This window comes from Aulonocara stuartgranti (assembly GCF_965226115.1).
Source record: "Aulonocara stuartgranti genome assembly, chromosome: 18".
Taxonomy (NCBI): domain Eukaryota; kingdom Metazoa; phylum Chordata; class Actinopteri; order Cichliformes; family Cichlidae; genus Aulonocara; species Aulonocara stuartgranti.
This window is the reverse complement of record NC_138954.1, coordinates 31468455-31485960: the sequence shown is the minus strand read 5'-3', so window position 1 is coordinate 31485960 and position 17506 is coordinate 31468455. Positions and strand designations below refer to the sequence as shown.

General features: G+C 39.1%; 2 protein-coding genes across 4 annotated transcripts in view; one reads left to right on the top strand and one right to left on the bottom strand.

Moving 5' to 3' along the window:
* Window positions 1-107: 107 nt before the first annotated feature.
* On the bottom strand, window positions 108-11224 carry odr4 (odr-4 GPCR localization factor homolog). The gene is made up of 14 exons (XM_082512210.1): window positions 11081-11224; window positions 10695-10798; window positions 9316-9432; window positions 9057-9149; window positions 7309-7415; window positions 7191-7227; window positions 6684-6827; window positions 6513-6608; window positions 6285-6332; window positions 5716-5835; window positions 5472-5586; window positions 1442-1645; window positions 476-526; window positions 108-213 (listed from the first exon to the last, which is right to left on the bottom strand). The coding sequence occupies exons 1-14, from the start codon at window positions 11193-11195 to the stop codon at window positions 143-145; spliced, it is 1422 nt and encodes a 473-aa protein (XP_082368336.1). The 5' UTR covers window positions 11196-11224; the 3' UTR covers window positions 108-142.
* Window positions 11225-11483: 259 nt separating this feature from the next.
* LOC309693187 (nucleoprotein TPR-like) overlaps window positions 11484-17506 on the top strand; it is a 34129-nt gene continuing 28106 nt past the window's right edge. For all 3 annotated transcript variants that reach the window (XM_082512202.1, XM_082512201.1, XM_082512200.1), the window contains exons 1-11: window positions 11484-11767; window positions 12377-12481; window positions 13193-13257; window positions 14642-14732; window positions 14837-14940; window positions 15532-15696; window positions 15865-15957; window positions 16590-16670; window positions 16770-16857; window positions 17074-17211; window positions 17331-17425. In XM_082512202.1, coding sequence (XP_082368328.1) covers window positions 11617-11767; window positions 12377-12481; window positions 13193-13257; window positions 14642-14732; window positions 14837-14940; window positions 15532-15696; window positions 15865-15957; window positions 16590-16670; window positions 16770-16857; window positions 17074-17211; window positions 17331-17425 — 1176 coding nt within the window. In that variant the 5' untranslated portion in view covers window positions 11484-11616. The remainder of the gene's footprint in view (window positions 11768-12376; window positions 12482-13192; window positions 13258-14641; window positions 14733-14836; window positions 14941-15531; window positions 15697-15864; window positions 15958-16589; window positions 16671-16769; window positions 16858-17073; window positions 17212-17330; window positions 17426-17506) is intronic.

Here is a 17506-nt window from a genome sequence, read left to right as displayed (position 1 = left end):
ATCCCCAGGACGCTATTTTCAGTTGGGGATTTTTTATTTTTTAAATAACTGTAGTCAGCCCTATTTGTTATCTTCTGATTCAACCAAGATCCACTTGGCAGAAAAGATCAAAACAAAACACTATTTCTTTATTTCATTTTCCTCAAATGTCATTGAGATACAGCATCGAGGCGGCAGTAGCAAGTAAGGCAACAGCTGTAGCCATGGCAACACCTAAACAACAAAAAGGAGGACAGTCAGGACAGAGTACACAAGCATGCATGTCCTTTAAAAAAAAAATATATATATATATATATTTTTTTTCTTTTTTCTTTTCCGATAGTTAATCATTATCAAAGCACTACACAATAGACTTTAGTTATTTGAATACTGAGCCCTAACAGAAGACGATTGGATGATACAAAAAAAAATAATAAGCAAATGTAGCATTCGTCTTGCTAACACAATTTATTAAATGTAGATGAGAGGTCTTTACCAATGTAGTTTTTCTTGTGCTCTGGCGCCTCGACTTTTTCTTGAGTGGGCTCTGAAAACATACAACACACATTTGGATCAGCTAGGTTAACATCCCTCATCACCAACTCCTGCTTGATTATTGTGAAAATGGCGTAACTAAAGTACCATCAGTGTGCACATACAGATGTTCACTTGATTTAACGGTTAGAATTTGTTAGTGTCATAAAATGTTGCAGCTAGGGAGTAAGTTTGTGAAGTCAGGATGATTTCATTAAGTAACTTGTTAATTATTTGTTGTTTCAGTTTAACTTTGTGATGGGAATTTTCAACAGACATCATTATTAATATAAACTGTAAACTGATAGTTATCATCGCACCACTGTTAACAACAAAAATAAACATTAATTGTTGTATTACTGAGGCTGAGGCTTTGAGGAGGTTGCTGACTCTATCACCAAATGATGACAGAGATGGGATACTGAGATTTTCCCAACCCAGGAAATTCCATTGAAGTGAACTTTTTTTTATACCCATCCATTAGATGGATGAGCTACGATGGTTTTTAATTTGTTTTAATATACATCTGACCTCACATCTGCAGTTTGGCACGTGTTCTCTGCAGCAGCACGTCACAATTACATATTTTGCATTCATATAGTAATGGCACTAAGATTTGGTCTGGAGGTAGGTGGAGCAGGTCATCTAGTAATCAGAAGGTTGGTGGTTCGATCCTGATGTGTGTGTGTCAGATAGAAAGCACTTAAGCATAGGGATAAAAAGTGCTTGTATGAATGGGTGAATGACGCATGTTGTAGTGTTTTTTTGTGCTCCAGGTGAGTAGAAAAGCGCTATATAAAAAAATGTGTCCATTTACCATTTAAACAATACCGTGACAACAAAAGGAGAAAGTGAAAACTGATACCCAAACTAGAAATTAGGTTTTGGTGTGAAAATACTACTTTACAAACACAAACTCTGTGCCCACCTGGTGTAATATCACACCCTGTGATTTCAAAAGTCATTTCCTGTCTGGTATCCAAGTCTTCCTCAGCTGCATCAATGTCCAGCATCTCCTTCAACCGCTCAGTCACCTCAGATAAACCCTCATCACTGAACTGGTAGTCACACACACAGAGTGGCCCGCTGACTTTTAGTGGACAAAAGATACGATGGGGGAGGCAGAACAGCTCTGAAGGACAGACAGAGAAGCGCAGGTACAGTAACTAATATTGAGAGGTCGTTGATTTTAACATCTCTTCTAATGGTGCTCATCTATTAAGACACGACAGTAAGGTTATTCACTTCTAACTTTCATTCATTCTTTTTTTTTTTTTTGCCTGTCCCATTTGGTTCTTTAGCCATCAGAATTGTTGTCTGAAGACCAACAAGGATACCCAGTGGATTTATTTTGCCAAATGGATCATCGTGGCATTGCCGTATTGGTCCATTTGATCGACCTTTGTTTTTATTGTTTATTATATTTTATTTTCAGATGTTACAGATGGGACAGACATGAGTGAGGGATAGGAAAGGGAGAAAGAAAGAGGAAGGAAAAGAAAAACAGAAGGGGAGAGGGACAGTGAGAAAGGGGGGGAGAAAAAAAAAATCTCCTGGATCACCTGTTGAGAGAAGAAGAATAGAAAACAAGCAAAAAAAACCAAAGCAACATACTAAACACAACACCATCGCATTAATCTAGCTAAGTGTAAACAGCAGTAAATACTAAATATTCAGTGTTGTTGTGCAGCACGCAGGACAGACAGCGCACAATGTGCTTTGAAGTAGCAGCCAAGAAGGGTGTAATTTAAGTCTACGAACAGTGAACACCCATGTGCACACCTATGTGGATCAGCGCGCTTGTATTCAAATGGTTTCCACATGTAATGGTCTGCAAGAGGATGTAGAGAGCCATAGCCCCGTCCCCCAGGGCATGAAGCAGGCATGGAGGAGATCCAGGCCCCAGACATCCAGAGGCCTCAGAGTGCGAGAGCCCAAGGAGGACCAAGGAGGCATCCGTGCCACCCTCATGATATTAAGTTAGACTCTTTTTCTCCAATTGATCTTTCTGAGTTAACTTCAATAATTACTTCCTCCAAACCATCAACGTGTCTTTTAGACCCCATTCCTACAAAACTGCTCAAAGAAGTCCTGCCATTAATTAATTCTTCGATCTTAAATATGATCAACCTATCTCTAATAATCGGCTATGTACCACAGGCCTTCAAGCTGGCTGTAGTTAAACCTTTACTCAAAAAGCCATCTCTAGACCCAGCAGTCTTAGCTAATTATAGGCCAATCTCCAACCTTCCTTTCATATCAAAAATCCTTGAAAGAGTAGTTGTCAAACAGCTAACAGATCATCTGCAGAGGAATGGTTTATTTGAAGAGTTTCAGTCAGGTTTCAGAGCTCAGCACAGCACAGAAACAGCTTTAGTGAAGGTTACAAATGATCTTCTTATGGCCTCTGACAGTGGACTCATCTCTGTGCTTGTCCTGCTAGACCTCAGTGCAGCGTTCGATACTGTTGATCATAATATCCTATTAGAGCGATTAGAACATGCTGTAGGTATTACAAGTACTGCGCTGCAGTGGTTTGTATCATATCTATCTAATAGACTCCAATTCGTGCATGTAAATGGAGAGTCCTCTTCACACACTGAGGTTAATTATGGAGTTCCACAGGGTTCAGTGCTAGGACCAATTCTGTTTACATTATACATGCTTCCCTTAGGCAGTATCATTAGAAGACATAGCATACATTTTCACTGCTATGCAGATGACACCCAGCTCTATCTGTCCATGAAGCCAGATAACACACACCAATTAGTTAAACTGCAGGAATGTCTTAAAGACATAAAGACCTGGATGGCCGCTAACTTTCTGCTTCTTAATTCAGATAAAACTGAGGTTATTGTACTCGGCCCTGAAAATCTTAGAAATATGGTATCTAATCAGATTCTTACTCTGGATGGCATTACCTTGGCCTCCAGTAAAGCTGTGAGGAACCTTGGAGTCATTTTTGACCAGGACATGTCCTTCAACGCACATATTAAACAAATATGTAAGACTGCTTTCTTCCATTTGCGCAACATCTCTAAAATTAGAAATATCCTGTCTCAGAGTGACGCTGAAAAACTAGTTCATGCATTTATTACTTCCAGGCTGGACTACTGTAATTCATTATTATCAGGATGTCCAAAAAACTCACTGAAAAGCCTTCAGCTAATCCAAAATGCTGCAGCAAGAGTACTGACAGGGACTAGAAAGAGAGAGCATATTTCTCCTGTTTTGGCTTCCCTTCATTGGCTTCCTGTTAAATCCAGAATTGAATTCAAAATCCTGCTCCTCACATACAAGGTCTTAAATAATCAGGCCCCATCTTATCTTAATGACCTTGTAGTACCATATCACCCCATTAGAGCACTTCGCTCTCGCTCTGCAGGCCTACTTGTTGTTCCTAGAGTATTTAAAAGTAGAATGGGAGGGAGAGCCTTCAGTTTTCAGGCCCCTCTTCTGTGGAACCAGCTTCCAGTTTGGATTCGGGAGACAGACACTATCTCTACTTTTAAGATTAGGCTTAAAACTTTCCTTTTTTCTAAAGCATATAGTTAGGGCTGGACCAGGTGACCCTGAATCCTCCCTTTGTTATGCTGCAATAGATGTAGGCTGCCGGGGGATTCCCATGATGCATTGAGTTTTTCCTTTCCAGTCACCTTTCTCACTCACTATGTATTAATAGACCTCTCTGCATTGAATCATATCTGTTATTAACCTCTGTCTCTCTTCCACAGCATGTCTTTATCCTGTCTTCCTTCTCTCACCCCAACCGGTCGCAGCAGATGGCCGCCCCTCCCTGAGCCTGGTTCTGCCGGAGGTTTCTTCCTGTTAAAAGGGAGTTTTTCCTTCCCACTGTCGCCAAAGTGCTTGCTCATAGGGGGTCATATGATTGTTGGGTTTTTCTCTGTATCTATGAAGCGCCTTGAGGCGACTTTTGTTGTGATTTGGCGCTATATAAATAAAATTGAATTGAATTGAAGGGCTGAGGATCCCCAGACGAGGCGTCACCCAGTAGCCACCGAGCAGAAGCTAGAGGGGGCTGCACCGGCGTGCCCGCTCTCAGCTGGCTGCTCTGCCGGCAGCCAGCTGTGCCAGAGTGAACCAAGCCGCAGGCCCAGAGGCCGGAGCCCCGAGGGGCTCCCGCACCCCGGAGGAGGCTTGCTTTGAAGATGTCACCATCAAGTGATCAGGTGTAGACAGACAACATTTTTCTTATTACTCCTTATTCCTCCTCCTTACTCATTTAAAGAATTGTGGGAGAAAGATAATACTAATACTAATAATGGATTGCATTTATGCAGCGCTTTTCGAGACCCTCAAAGCGCTTTACAATTCCACTATTCATTCACTCCACCAGCCTCCTCAGTTCCTAGATGTTTATAGTATTGTTGAAAGATGACTGGGGAGAAAACAGTGGTAAACATGGCCCTGTTCTAACTTTTTTGAGATGTGTTGCTGCCATCCCACTCAGTGCTTTGATACATTTTAAAATGCTACATTTTCACAGTTTAAACATTTGATGCTTTTTATGTCTTGACCTTTTTGGAATTGGGGCTGTAGTTGTAGCATTTGTACTATTTGAACTAAACTGCTTTAACATTCAGTGAGTTATGATCATTTTAGCTGTTTCATCTCCATAGACTTACATGGATTAACAGGTCTGGATCCCCCTTAACAATACACAAGCAGTGTCATTCTTGTGAGAAGCACTGGCCACATGTATACATGTGGATACACTGTGTTCATACCAGACCAACTATGAAATTGGTGTTTGGGATTAACAATAGCGTGTGCCATCCATTACTAATTGCTCACCTTGTACTGTTGAGGTCAGGTCTTATCTGTGTTCAAATCCTGCCTCTATGTGTTCATTGGCTGGCAGTAAACCCACCCATGACCCTGAACTTATCTATGTACAGCTGTAAGCAACTGATTGGTGGAGCATACTGTGTCTGCACCTTTCTGTTGTTTGTCTCTGCAGCTGCCCTTGCTCTCCTGGTCTGATGCCAGCAGCTCCTCCAGCATCATTTGAACTCTCGTGGCCACCGTAGAAACCACATCCCTCTTCAGCAGCTGTCCGCAAGAGAGGTTTCCGTGAGAAAATAATAAATTCTGTTTTCATTTCATTTGTGGGTCATTCTTTTTCTCAGATGTTGAACTTCATATCTTTTATCTGTAACGACCCTTATGTTAAAGAATTACCTTCTCTGCCAGTCTGGCCTTTGGCTTGTTGCTGTGTAGATAAGCTCTGCTGTGGATTGCTCCTGTTACTGACACGCTGCCGCCACACTGCTCAATCATATCTGTTAACCTCTTGTTTTCCTAACACAAAGGAAGACAAAATTTTATTTCATGGTCATGCACAAATTTCTCAAAACTTGACTTAGCTTTACTCCAGCAAATATGTATAATTTTAACAGAAATGTACCAAACACAAGCACATGTGTCCATTTATGGCTTCACTGCCACTACTTGTGTGACGTGTCATCTACCAATCACAAGGTCTGTGGTTCAATTACGTGCTACAGCAATCTACATGTCAAAGTACCATTGGGCAAGATACTTAAGCGACTGGATCCATAGGTGGAAACCTACTGAAGTTTCCACCTATGGATCCATCGGAATGTGAGTGTATGTGCAAATGTTAGATATGGAGTTTAGGTACAGAAAAATGGGGGTATGAATGTGTGTGTGCTTGGGTGAATGAAGCTTGCAGTAAAAAAAAACAGTGTTTTAAGTGCTTAATTAGAGTAGAAAAGTGCATCTCTTACCGTTGTGATGAGCAGCTGAGCTGTGTATGTCTGTCTCACATTCCTCCTCTAGAGAAAAACACTGGATGTCAGAATTTTATTGCTGCCTTTCAACAAAAAATCACTTGTTATTTATCATCAAGCCACAGCAGTCTATGTTGGAATTGATTTGCGCATAAAAGTGTGCAAATAATCGATCCTAAACCAGCAATCAAGCATTTATTCATTCATTCAAGTATCATAAACAACCTGTCCCACTGTGAGCTCCGAGTCCTCGGGTAGCCTTTTTCCATCAATCAGACACAGTCCGCTCTCAATCTGGTGTGCCCACGCTTTCAGTCCTTCCTGAAACAGAAAACCAAGTCAGAACTGTTCCCATGAAGAAAAAAAAAGGTCTCATGCACAAGTGTGTGTTCCAACCTTAAGGCATTCCTCCATATTTCCTGTGCTGGTTCTGTTGTTTGGTAGTGGTAGCAGCATGTCTACATTTAGACTGCATGACACGGTGGCCCAGGAGGAGCACAAACCCGACTGGTACTTCCAATCTGCAGGCTTAGCCACACTCTGGGAAAACATATAAACAACAACAACAGCAGCATTGTATGAAAGAGAACAGCACAACATATATCAAGACTGTTAACCTTGTGGCCTACATCTCACTTTAAAAGGTTTAATTCACAACCCCTGATAAATGTAACGTGGAAGGACTTTACCACTGTGTTTGTGAAGTCAGAACATAATAGATTTCCTTGTTCAGTGAATAAGACTTATAACACCATACTGAAATAGTGTTCCAAAACTGTGAGATTACATGTTTTGGGAAAAGCAAAGAATGTTTTTTTAAAAGGCAGTACACATTTGAGTAATATTTTAGAGCTGTGCAGATAGAAGCTGCTTTTCTGTAAGACATGAGAGATGCAAACTGACCTTGGGGTCTTTGATGTCAAAGGTTCTACAGACAGTTCTAGTCCACTGGGTTAAAGAACATCCACAAACACTGTATGGTAGCTACCTGAGCCAAAGGCAAAGCTGATGAAAAGGATACTTTCTGGTTTTGGGATTGATGTGCAGCGTGACACAGTCTGTGACATCATCATCTGCAGGGTCCCACAGGTGCTCAGAGGAGATCAGATTTTCCACTGCAAACAGCAGCTAGACACACACACACACACACGCTGCATGATGTTACCAATTTTTTACTTTTCTGTGGTTACATTTAATTTCACTCCTTTTGGAGTTGGGGATTATTCTAGCACTGAAGTGCAAATGTCAAAGACAAATTGAAAGACTGTTTCCAGTGTATTAAAGTTAAGTTAAGCAAGCTCCTTATGGAGTTGTAGGGTTTTCAGGCAAACCTTTGTCATCAATGTTATTTAAGATATACTTGACTGGGTTTAGAGCTTTAATTAGTTCAACAACATCAGCTAAAAGGAAGTTTGCATTTTGGTAAAAAAAAAAAAAAAGTTGAGATGATCACTGATGGTAGTGTTTTTGTGAGAAAGTTTCTAATAAATCTCTGAATTATTTTTATTTCTTTTATAGCTATATAAAGAACAAAATCATGCTCCAACAATATTTCCACCATCAAACTGAATTAGCTCTTCACACACTTTGTGTTTAGTCTTGAACCACATGAAAGTCACATGATGTCTTCCATCTGAACAAGCTAAGCTAACCCTGTTAGCAAATTTTAATATTAAATAAAGCATTTTTTAACAAATCTGTGCTGAACTGTAAAGACTTATAGTGATTATTATCCATTCAACACTAAGACAAAACTGGTAAAAAAAAAAAATGCATCCATGGGAGAATGGCAAGGCAAAATCTATGACCAGAAAGAACACAAAGGCTTGCCTCACATTTCCAAAAAACATCTTGAAAATGTCCAAGACTTTTGAAAAAATATTTTGTAGCCTAATGAGAAAAAAACAAAACTCAGGTTTTTCGTAAGGTTTGATTCCCGTTACATCTGGCATAAAACTAACAGCATTTCATGAAAAGAAAATCTCACCAACAGTCAAACTTGGTGGTGGTAGTGTGATGGTTTTGAGCTACTTTGCTGCTTCAGTACTTAGAAAACTTGCCATAATTGATGGAACTATGAATTCCGTTCTCTACCAGAAACTCCTGAAGGAGAACGTCTTCCCATCAGTCAGTACGCTGAAGCTCGAGATCACTTGTTATGATAATGTTCCGAAAAACATACCAGTTCTTGCTGCCACACGTAGCACATCCAGGTATTAGGTTTATGTGCAATTACTTTTTCACATCAGGCCAAGTACTGGAGGTTTGGAGGCAAGTTTCCTGCACTTAAATTGTCGAATTTTCTCCATGATTTTTCTTTTTTTTAAGCTTTGGAATTCACAGCTGGTGGAACTATCTATTTATGTGCAGCCACTTATGTGTTAACCTTCATGGAAGTCACCACTACTGGAGCTTAGCAAGAGTGAAAGCATAAAGCACCAGGTGACAGACATATTAAAACATTTTATTTTAAATTTGACATATAGGCTGCACATTTTTTAGAATCACTTAAAACAATGATAAAAAAAAAAGACGTAAATTGTAAAAAAATTTACAATGCTCATTTTGATATATTAATTTTAGGTCAAAGCCACAGAGAGTAACTGGATTATGGGCAAAAAAGCTAAATGTGGCTCTAGAGCTGCAGGTTTGAGACCTCGTTTCTAATCACTTAAGTTGATTTTCGATTAAACTTCACACTACAAGCTATAGCACATTACAAGAATTTCAAAATGATTTTGCTGGAAACAGTGTCAACATGACTCTCACCTGTCGGAGTGTAGTTAGTGCGTCCTTGGCATCTGCATCAGTGATGATGAAGACTCCCACTACAGAGAGGCCTCCGGGCAGCATCCTGGACACCTGGAAATCAATAGCAAACATGAACCCTAGCAGTGTGCAAGTCTGTCTACCTAGGTGCACAGCTCATTTCAAAGCACATTCCACTCCTCATTTAATACATGAGCATAATACATGCTGAAATCAAATCAGTTTGTGCTGGAAGAGAGGCATGGCCCTCTTTAACTACCTGTCGAGCATGCTCGGTGACCCACTCCTTGTCCACAGAGTTTCTAGCTGCTGCAGCAGACTCCTCCTTTTGGGGGGTCCGAATTGCCATGACAACAAAATCCCTTTGCGTTGAGCTCTGAAATATTTAGTCAGTAATATTGATTAATCTCTCTTCACTCCACACACAGCATGTTGATGTCCTATCGTATTGTGACATATGGTGCTCGCGTATTAATTTTAAAGCATGTGTACAGTACTGTGCAAAAGTCTTTAGCCACTCTTTGTTTCTTTAGATTTTGCCAGAAAAATTGGAAATAGGTCCAGTGATTTATGAAAACGTGCAAATATACATGGAAATACAGTATACAGGCTAAAACTCAGTTATAATTCCAACTAGCTTGAAAGTCAATATTCAGCATGACCACCTTTATTCTTCAACACAGCATGAACTCTGTGTTAGGCAGCTTTCTAGTAATTTCTTTATGCAGTCTTCATGAACTGTTCTCTTGACTTTCTGCATTTTGTTTTTTTCTTTGTCAAGATGATTAAATTAAATTTTATTTATATAGGGCCAAATCACAAAAAAAAATGCCTTGAGGCAATTTATATTGCAAGGTAAAGACCCTACAATAATACAGAGAAAACCCCAACAATCATATGACCCCTATGAGCAAGCACTTTAGTGAGAGTGCAACATTACTGACTGCAATGCAGAAGCAAACCATAACAGAGGCTCCGTCAATGTTTTACAGGTGGCTGTAGACAATTGTTGCTGCACCACTTTCCTGACTGTCTGAATACATATTGACAATTTGAACCAAAGATTTCAAATTTGGATTCATCACTCCATAAGACCTGCTGCCATGGATTTTCGGTCCAGTTCTTGGAAACATTGCTCTGAAAATGGTCACATACAGAGACTATACTGCAATAGACAGACCTTCAGAAAGTCTGAAGAACTGCAGCTCAAGACCATGATAAAAAATGACAAGAATGTTTGGATCTTTGGAAATAAAACATAGAAAATGGGGGTGGCAGAATATTTCTGCACAGTACTATATGTAGTGCATTTAATTAATTTCCATCTAATCTTTTAGAACATAGAATCGTTTTCACCATTTCACAGCTCACATAAAACTGAGTAACTCTGGACTCCATCCTGAAAGGATTTTAGTATTTTTCAACTATTTTCTGATATTATATGGACAAAGTATTTGTGACTGTTACTTGCTTCTAAAAAGGACTTTGGTTGTAGCCCTGATTCAATATCTTGAACATATTTTACATATGCCACCGCTAGACACACTCTTTGCATATAAAAAAAATTGGTATAATGAATGCAAAGTTCTGTTTTTACACATGGCCTAATACACGACAGATGTTAGTATACACAGGTACCTGTCCAATTAGCAGTCCTGTGACTGGGTCTGCCTTTTGTTCACAGAGTTTCGACAGATATCCCTCCACATCATCTTGGACTATATATCCACGACCCATTATTTCTGACAGGGAAATGAAGAGGTGATAAAAACATTGCACTTTATCCAAGAGCTTCTGTAAATAAACAGTTCACGGAAAAGAGATGTGGAGCACTACAACAAGTGAGTGTTTCTAATCTATAAATACGGTTGAATTAAAAGCAGTAAATATGCAGTCGCTCATTGATTATTTACAGCTGTTTGCCCCTCTAACTTTAGCTAGCTCATATTTTAGCTACATTTCATTAAAATAACAGTTCAGGTTCACTATAAAATACAGCGTGGACGTCATAAGCTTCCACGTACCATGGAAAATATTCAAAAGAAGTAAAACAGTTGCTAAAACCTCAACCAAAAAAGCAGGCAATTTTGACAGGTCTAATGGTTCGTCAGCAGACCAAAAAAAAAAATAAAAATGCATTGACAGATTTCCGTCGCACGTCTGTGTCGTAATAGGTGACTCGGGATGGAAATGGTCAGCATACCAAAGCAAACTAGCGCTGAGAGTTTTTCTTCAAAATAAAATTTGCTGCAATAAGAGCCAAGTAGGCTTGGAGGCAAGACCAGATAAATACATTGTAGCTGCCCATATACATTAAATTAACAATTTAACTTTTATATTCGAAGAGCGTATATCGATTCATCGCATCTCAGCTTTAATAAGTAGTTTTCATTTACCTCGTCTAACTTCATTACCTTACTTTGAAAGTATGAAGCAAACTTCCTGCCTGTGTACGCGTCTAATTTGACATTTTTTAGTTGTTAGTTTGGTTGTAGACGGTGCACAGATTAAGATTATTTTACAAGAGTTTACCGTTATTCTTCGGGACGAGTAGGTAGCGATGGCGGTCGTCCTGCTTCAGGCTCTGGAGCGGACGGAGCTGAATAAGCTCCCGAAAGGCATCCAGAACAAGTTGGAGAAGTTTGTAACGGAGCTGCAGAATGCTAACGAGGTGCTCCAGACTCAACATGAGCGATTCAAAGCAGACAGCGGTGGGTACCTAGAACAAGTCCGTATTGGTTAGCTATTTGACGTTTAACTTGCTTTTGTTGCTTGCTAGATTCCAGTATTCCAGTATTCTAGTATTTAGAGTACTCACTCTGTTTGGGTATAAAACATGTTGTATGTGTTTCGCTACCCTTACTCCTGCACGCTAACGTTAGCTGCGCTATCAAGCTAAGGCTAATTTTGGCGGAAGGGAGATCTGTCCAGTTGTTGAAGTTATTTTATTATTAAGTAGTGATGTGTAGTGTGTTGAAATAAAAAACAGTTCCCAAATTATTGAAAAACATCTTGTACCAGCCTGTGTTTTTATGCTGTCGCCATTAACCAAATGCACACAATGTTACTGTAAATTCGAATAGAGTTGGCACTACCTTTTATCAGTACTGAAAAGGGGATTTTGTCAAATTATAAGTTAATATATATGTAAATATTATGTAGATATATATATATATATATATATATATATATATATATATATATATAATATAAATAAATAATAATCAGCATTGCAGATCTCTGTGTTTGTGACCGGACAAGTACTAAAGTGTATATTTCTTGTGTACACCTGTGTTCCTGTTGACTGTTGCCCCATATAGAGCAACAGTACTTTGACATGGAGAAGAGATTGGCGGAGAGTCAGGAACAGATCTTGTCTGCTACCAAAGATCTGCAGACCCTCAAGGAGGAAAATAAAAAGCTCAGTAAGTCATCATATGCATATCAGCCGGTGTCTTTATTCTACATGTTGTCTATATCAGCACAGAACTTAATTGTACAGTCCACTTTGGAAAAAAAAATACATTGATGTTTAATGATGCACTGATTGTGAAATTCTGGGAAAACAGGATTATAAAAAAATGTAGGTTGAAATCAGATGCTGATATGTTATTCCATTTGTTTAGTTTCTTTTTAAAATTTTTTTTGTTGTTTCAGATCAAATAGATCTTTAGTAACTGAACAGTTTTAACAATATTTTGTTTTTATTCACTTAAATTTCCCATTTTTCCTAGAAAAAAATAAATAACCGAGGGGTGGCTTGAAACGTTTGCACAGTATTATAAGGCTGATAACAAGTGATATTGGTTTTAGCCAATGCTGATATTCTGCTGTTATAGATGACCATCCTTGTTGGTGTTCTATATTATAGGCCTAAACAAGGCCTATTTAGTTTATAACACTGGCTGAAATGTTTCTGCAAAGACACTCTCAGTTAGACATTTCAGAGGTTACAGCTGCCAATGGCACCTGATTTGGGTGTGAGGGTTATTAAAAGAAATCTAGTGTAATTCATTGTACAGTCTTTTTATGCTTTACCAGAGACTATTTTTAAATGAATCATGAGGTTTTAGTGTAGTCTAGCACTGTTTTTCTGGATCTCGTGATGCCATGGGTTGTAATGTTTCTCTCTTCAGATGAAGAGTTGAGCGCTCTAAAGGGAATAGAAGGAGAGAGCACCGAAGATAAACCATCGCAACAGGTAAACATGCCGATAAGGGCTTTATATTGACATAACTTAAAAGCTGTGTTGATACAATTATGCTTCATTTATCGGTGCTACACCTAGCTAAATCTTTGAACATGGTTAGTGTTTACTGCCATGTTGTGCGAGTACATAGCATGATGTCACTGGGTGGGTTGGTTGGTTGCTGCTAGTAGACAATGATTGTTAATCTGTTACTGATAAATTGATAAACTGCAGTGAAAAAATAGCCAGAAATGCACAGGAGGAATCGATGGTACAGAACAGGCCAATCACAGTAGTCATGGGCTGTGCTGACTTGACGTATAGTTACATTTCTAGGGAGGTGAGGTCTGAGGGATTTCCCACTGAAGCATATATCCTAGAATTTTATGCTGTAGTGGACTCACCAAAAATATAAACTCTATTCTAAAATCAACATCTTTAAGCTTGGTAATGGTAGCATCATAGTCTTTTGAGATTATTTAACAGAAAAAAGGATTATTGTACTTGTAAATATACATTGATTAGTGTGTAATTACATCTTCTAAGTAATTACTGCATTCTCATAAACTCAGAAGTGATCTATTAAAAACGCATAGGAGCAGGCACTAGTTATTAGGAGCTACCATGTGTGCCCCTCCATCTTGGATATAGTACTCACGATGGACACTGTTGCCTTGGGTTTTATGTATGTGCTAGAGACTGGTCTGGAGAAGAGAACTGTGGTGTCTGATATGGAGGCAAATTATAATTCCTTTTCTGCATTTTCAGACTAAACAGTTTATTCTTACATTGTGTGAGAGTTTTGTCACCAAGTGTCACAGTCCAGCAATGTTAGAGCCTCTTCAAATAAAGCTTCACTAAAACTGGCTAAGAGTAACTAGCACGTGTAAAAACAGCAGCGCTTACCAGGATATTCTCAACAACTCACGTCAGTATCACTGTCATTGGTCACAAGTGAGCTTTCCTGACTTACTGGCTTGTATCGGGTTCCTTTCACAATTTTTGCATACTACTCCAGAGTGAAGAGTCTGTACTAATTCTGCCAAGAAGAGTGGTGAAATATTCATCCAGAGTTATACCAGAAGCTCTTGTTGATGGCTACCAAAATTGTCTGTTTGAGGTGCATCTTGCTAAGAGACATTTAACCAAGTATTAGTGAGGATGTACGCATGTGTTTGAGTCTGTATGTTTTTGACCCTGTGTGAATTAGTGAAAAACCATTACCTCAGGTAATAAAAAAGAGACCTTTTACTCATCATTAACACAGATTAACACAGAAATTCCTTTAGAAGTCTGCTGAAGATACCGGATAATTGTTACACATTTCAATTTTCTACACACTCTTAGTGTAGTAGTATAATTCAAGTACTGTTTGTGCACGTATGTATGGATCCAGCAAACCAAGACCAAGTATGAGATTGAGGCAGAGAAGAGAGAGCTGGAGCGGTTGCTAGAGAAGAGAACACAGGAGGTGGAGAATGTCTCTGGTAAGTTCACTACAGAAGCTATACACCTCGATAAATTGTGCATGTTTGGTTCAGTGGAAACCTGTTAACGCTTCTTTTTGTGGTCTGTGGATTTGTCTTTGCAGAGGATGTGAAACGTCTCAATGAGAAACTGACAGACTCAAACAAAGTGAAGATGGAGCTGCAGTTAAAACTGGACGAGATACAGTCGTCTGCAGCATCTGTACAGGTGCGCTACACACACACACACACACACACACACACACACACACACCAACACCAACAGGTTCACCTTATGTTAAACACACCAAATAAACTACACAATAAGCAGGTAAGAAGCATAATATTACACACAAACAGATGCTTTGCTTTAATCTCTGTTTCAGATGTTTGCTTAAACTGCAGTCGGCCAAGAACAGCAGCTGCACTTGCAAGATGGGCTTGGAGTCGTCTTGCAAGGGCTTGAGGCTAAAATGACTCATCACAATAATCATTATTTTTGACTTAATCGAGAAGGCCTGCAGTCCTGCAGAGAAGGTGCTTACTGGCACTGAGTTCTATTTGTGGAAGCCAGACAAGGGACAGCCTTTTAGAAGACAGTGACCTTTTAGTTGGACAGTCTTAAAGGGATAGAAAATGAAACTGTTTCTTTCAGACAAGAAGTGTTGAGGCCTGTTCAGGTTGAACAAAGATTGCGAATTATTTATTTTTGAGCTTATAGTAAAAACCATAATTGGTCCCCCTTTAAAATGCCATTTTTTTCCTCTGGAAATATTTTGTGGCGTGAAGAGAGAAGTGTTACTGGAAATGTATCTTACAGCACCGGGAGAAGCGCATGGAGCAGGAGAAGGAGCTGCTTGAGAAGAAGATCGAGTGGTTGACTGCAGAGCTAAAGACCAAAACTGAGGAACTGCTGAACACCAACAGAGAGAAAGGCGAAGAGATCCTGGAGCTGCAGAGCAGTCTGAAGAGCAGCGAGCAGAAGGTAAGATTGATACAGTACTGTATTTACATTCAGTACTGTATAAACTGAATGTAAATTCCCTGTTGGTTTTAATCTCCTTTATTAGCATTAGTTGTGGAATATGTAGGGTTAATTAGCTATTCTAGCTACAGCGCTAACGTCTTTATTAACAATATTTCCTTTCCACAGGTGGCTGTACTGGAAAGTCAACTCACTGTTCTGAAGGAAACCGGTGAAAGTCAGAATAAAAGAGCTGAAGACCTCAACAACAAACTGAAACAGGTAACACAGAAACACTTGTGTAGGGCTGCAGCATTTGATTATTTTAGTAATTGATTAATTGGACAAGAAATACTTGTGACTTCTTAATGAGCAATAATAAATATTCAAAAGAGAAAAAAATAAAGGTCTTTCAAAATGAACTGTTCATTGGTTTCCATTTTAGAAACTGCATTGTTTTTGTTTTGTCCGTCATCTGTTTCATTTGTCCAAAAAAACACCAAAAAACTCCTGTGTTTTTATGCGTCATATTCAATTTTAGTTTTTAGAGAAAACATTTTCTTAAATGCAAAAATGTATAAATGCTATCAAGTAGAGTCAAAGTCAAATAAAATAGATAAATATGTGATAAGTCATAAAAATGTCATCTATACTCTGTCTTCTTGGAAAGCTTTATGAGTTTTTGTGTTTCCATGGTGACAGTGGTGAGCTGTGTCAAAGCGCTTAAACCCTAATTAGTTGCCTTCGAAACTTTGTGCTCCAGGATTTATTGAAAGATCTCTTCAAGTATGTTTAATGGTTTTATTGATCAAACAATTGATCAGCATTTTTTTAATCTGCCAATTTAATTAATGATACAGTGATTGCATACACATATTTTATGCATTGCATTTATTTTCTAAATGTATTTCCAGGTCAAAGATGAGAAGAGCGCCATGGAAGAGAAGTACCGCAACGAACTCAATGCTCATGTCAAGTTGTCTTCACTCTATAAGGTGAAAAGTCACTAAGATAGTTGTTGCTTAAATAACTAAGACCTTCTGTCATACTGTAGTGCCATGTTCTTCTAAGAGTCATTCTTTTCCTCCCTGTAGGGGGCAGCAACAGACATGGAGACAAAGACCCAAGAACTGAGCAGAGCTGTTGAAGAACTCAGCAAGCTGGTGAAAGAAACACTTGAAGGTACAAATCCATGTTTTTAGTTTTGTTTCTGCACACCTGGTCATTAAATGAAAGTCTGAATATTCGTTTATAATGCAAACACAAACTAGTGCTATCATCAACCCCAAAGCCTTTGTAGTAAATGTGTATTCTTAATATATTTAACCTGCTCTGTACCTTTCCATATTCAAAGTGTTACTGATGACCTCTGTGTGGTTGATTTTGCTCTCTTTGCAGCCAATAAGGCTCTAGAAAAGAAGGTGTCAGAGGGTGAGGAGCTAAAGACTCGTCTTGAAGAAGAGCTTAAAGAGAAGGTCAAGAAAATGGAGAAGGAGTTGGAAAATGCTACAGTGAAGGCTGCAGGCAAACACTGCTGTGAGAACACACACACACACACACGTCTTACCTGTGCTTATCAAGCTGAAGTCTGCTTTTATGAGAATGTCTCTGGAAACACATAACAGCTTTATTTACATGTGCATGTTGTGTTCCAGGCATGCCTTCTATGACTGAAGAACAGTTGGATGCCATGTGCCCTTCAGCAGCCTCCATTGCAGCGATTGTTAAACCTGGCATGAAGTTCTTTGATGTGAGTTCACAGGATTTTACCAAGGTGTCAGTGAGAATTGGACACTACGTCTGAATCCAATAAAACACCTTTGGGATGTGG

Bases quoted from the DNA above. Each gene is read 5' to 3' on its own strand.
- odr4 (XM_082512210.1), bottom strand. From the start codon at position 11,195: ATGCATTTTTATTTTTTTTTTTGGTCTGCTGACGAACCATTAGACCTG. The intron at 10,799-11,080 runs GTACGTGGAAGC...TTTCCCTGTCAG, and splicing joins TCTTTTGAATATTTTCCATG to AAATAATGGGTCGTGGATAT. The intron at 1,646-5,471 runs GTGCAGACACAG...TCTGTCCTTCAG, and splicing joins CAGAGACAAACAACAGAAAG to AGCTGTTCTGCCTCCCCCAT.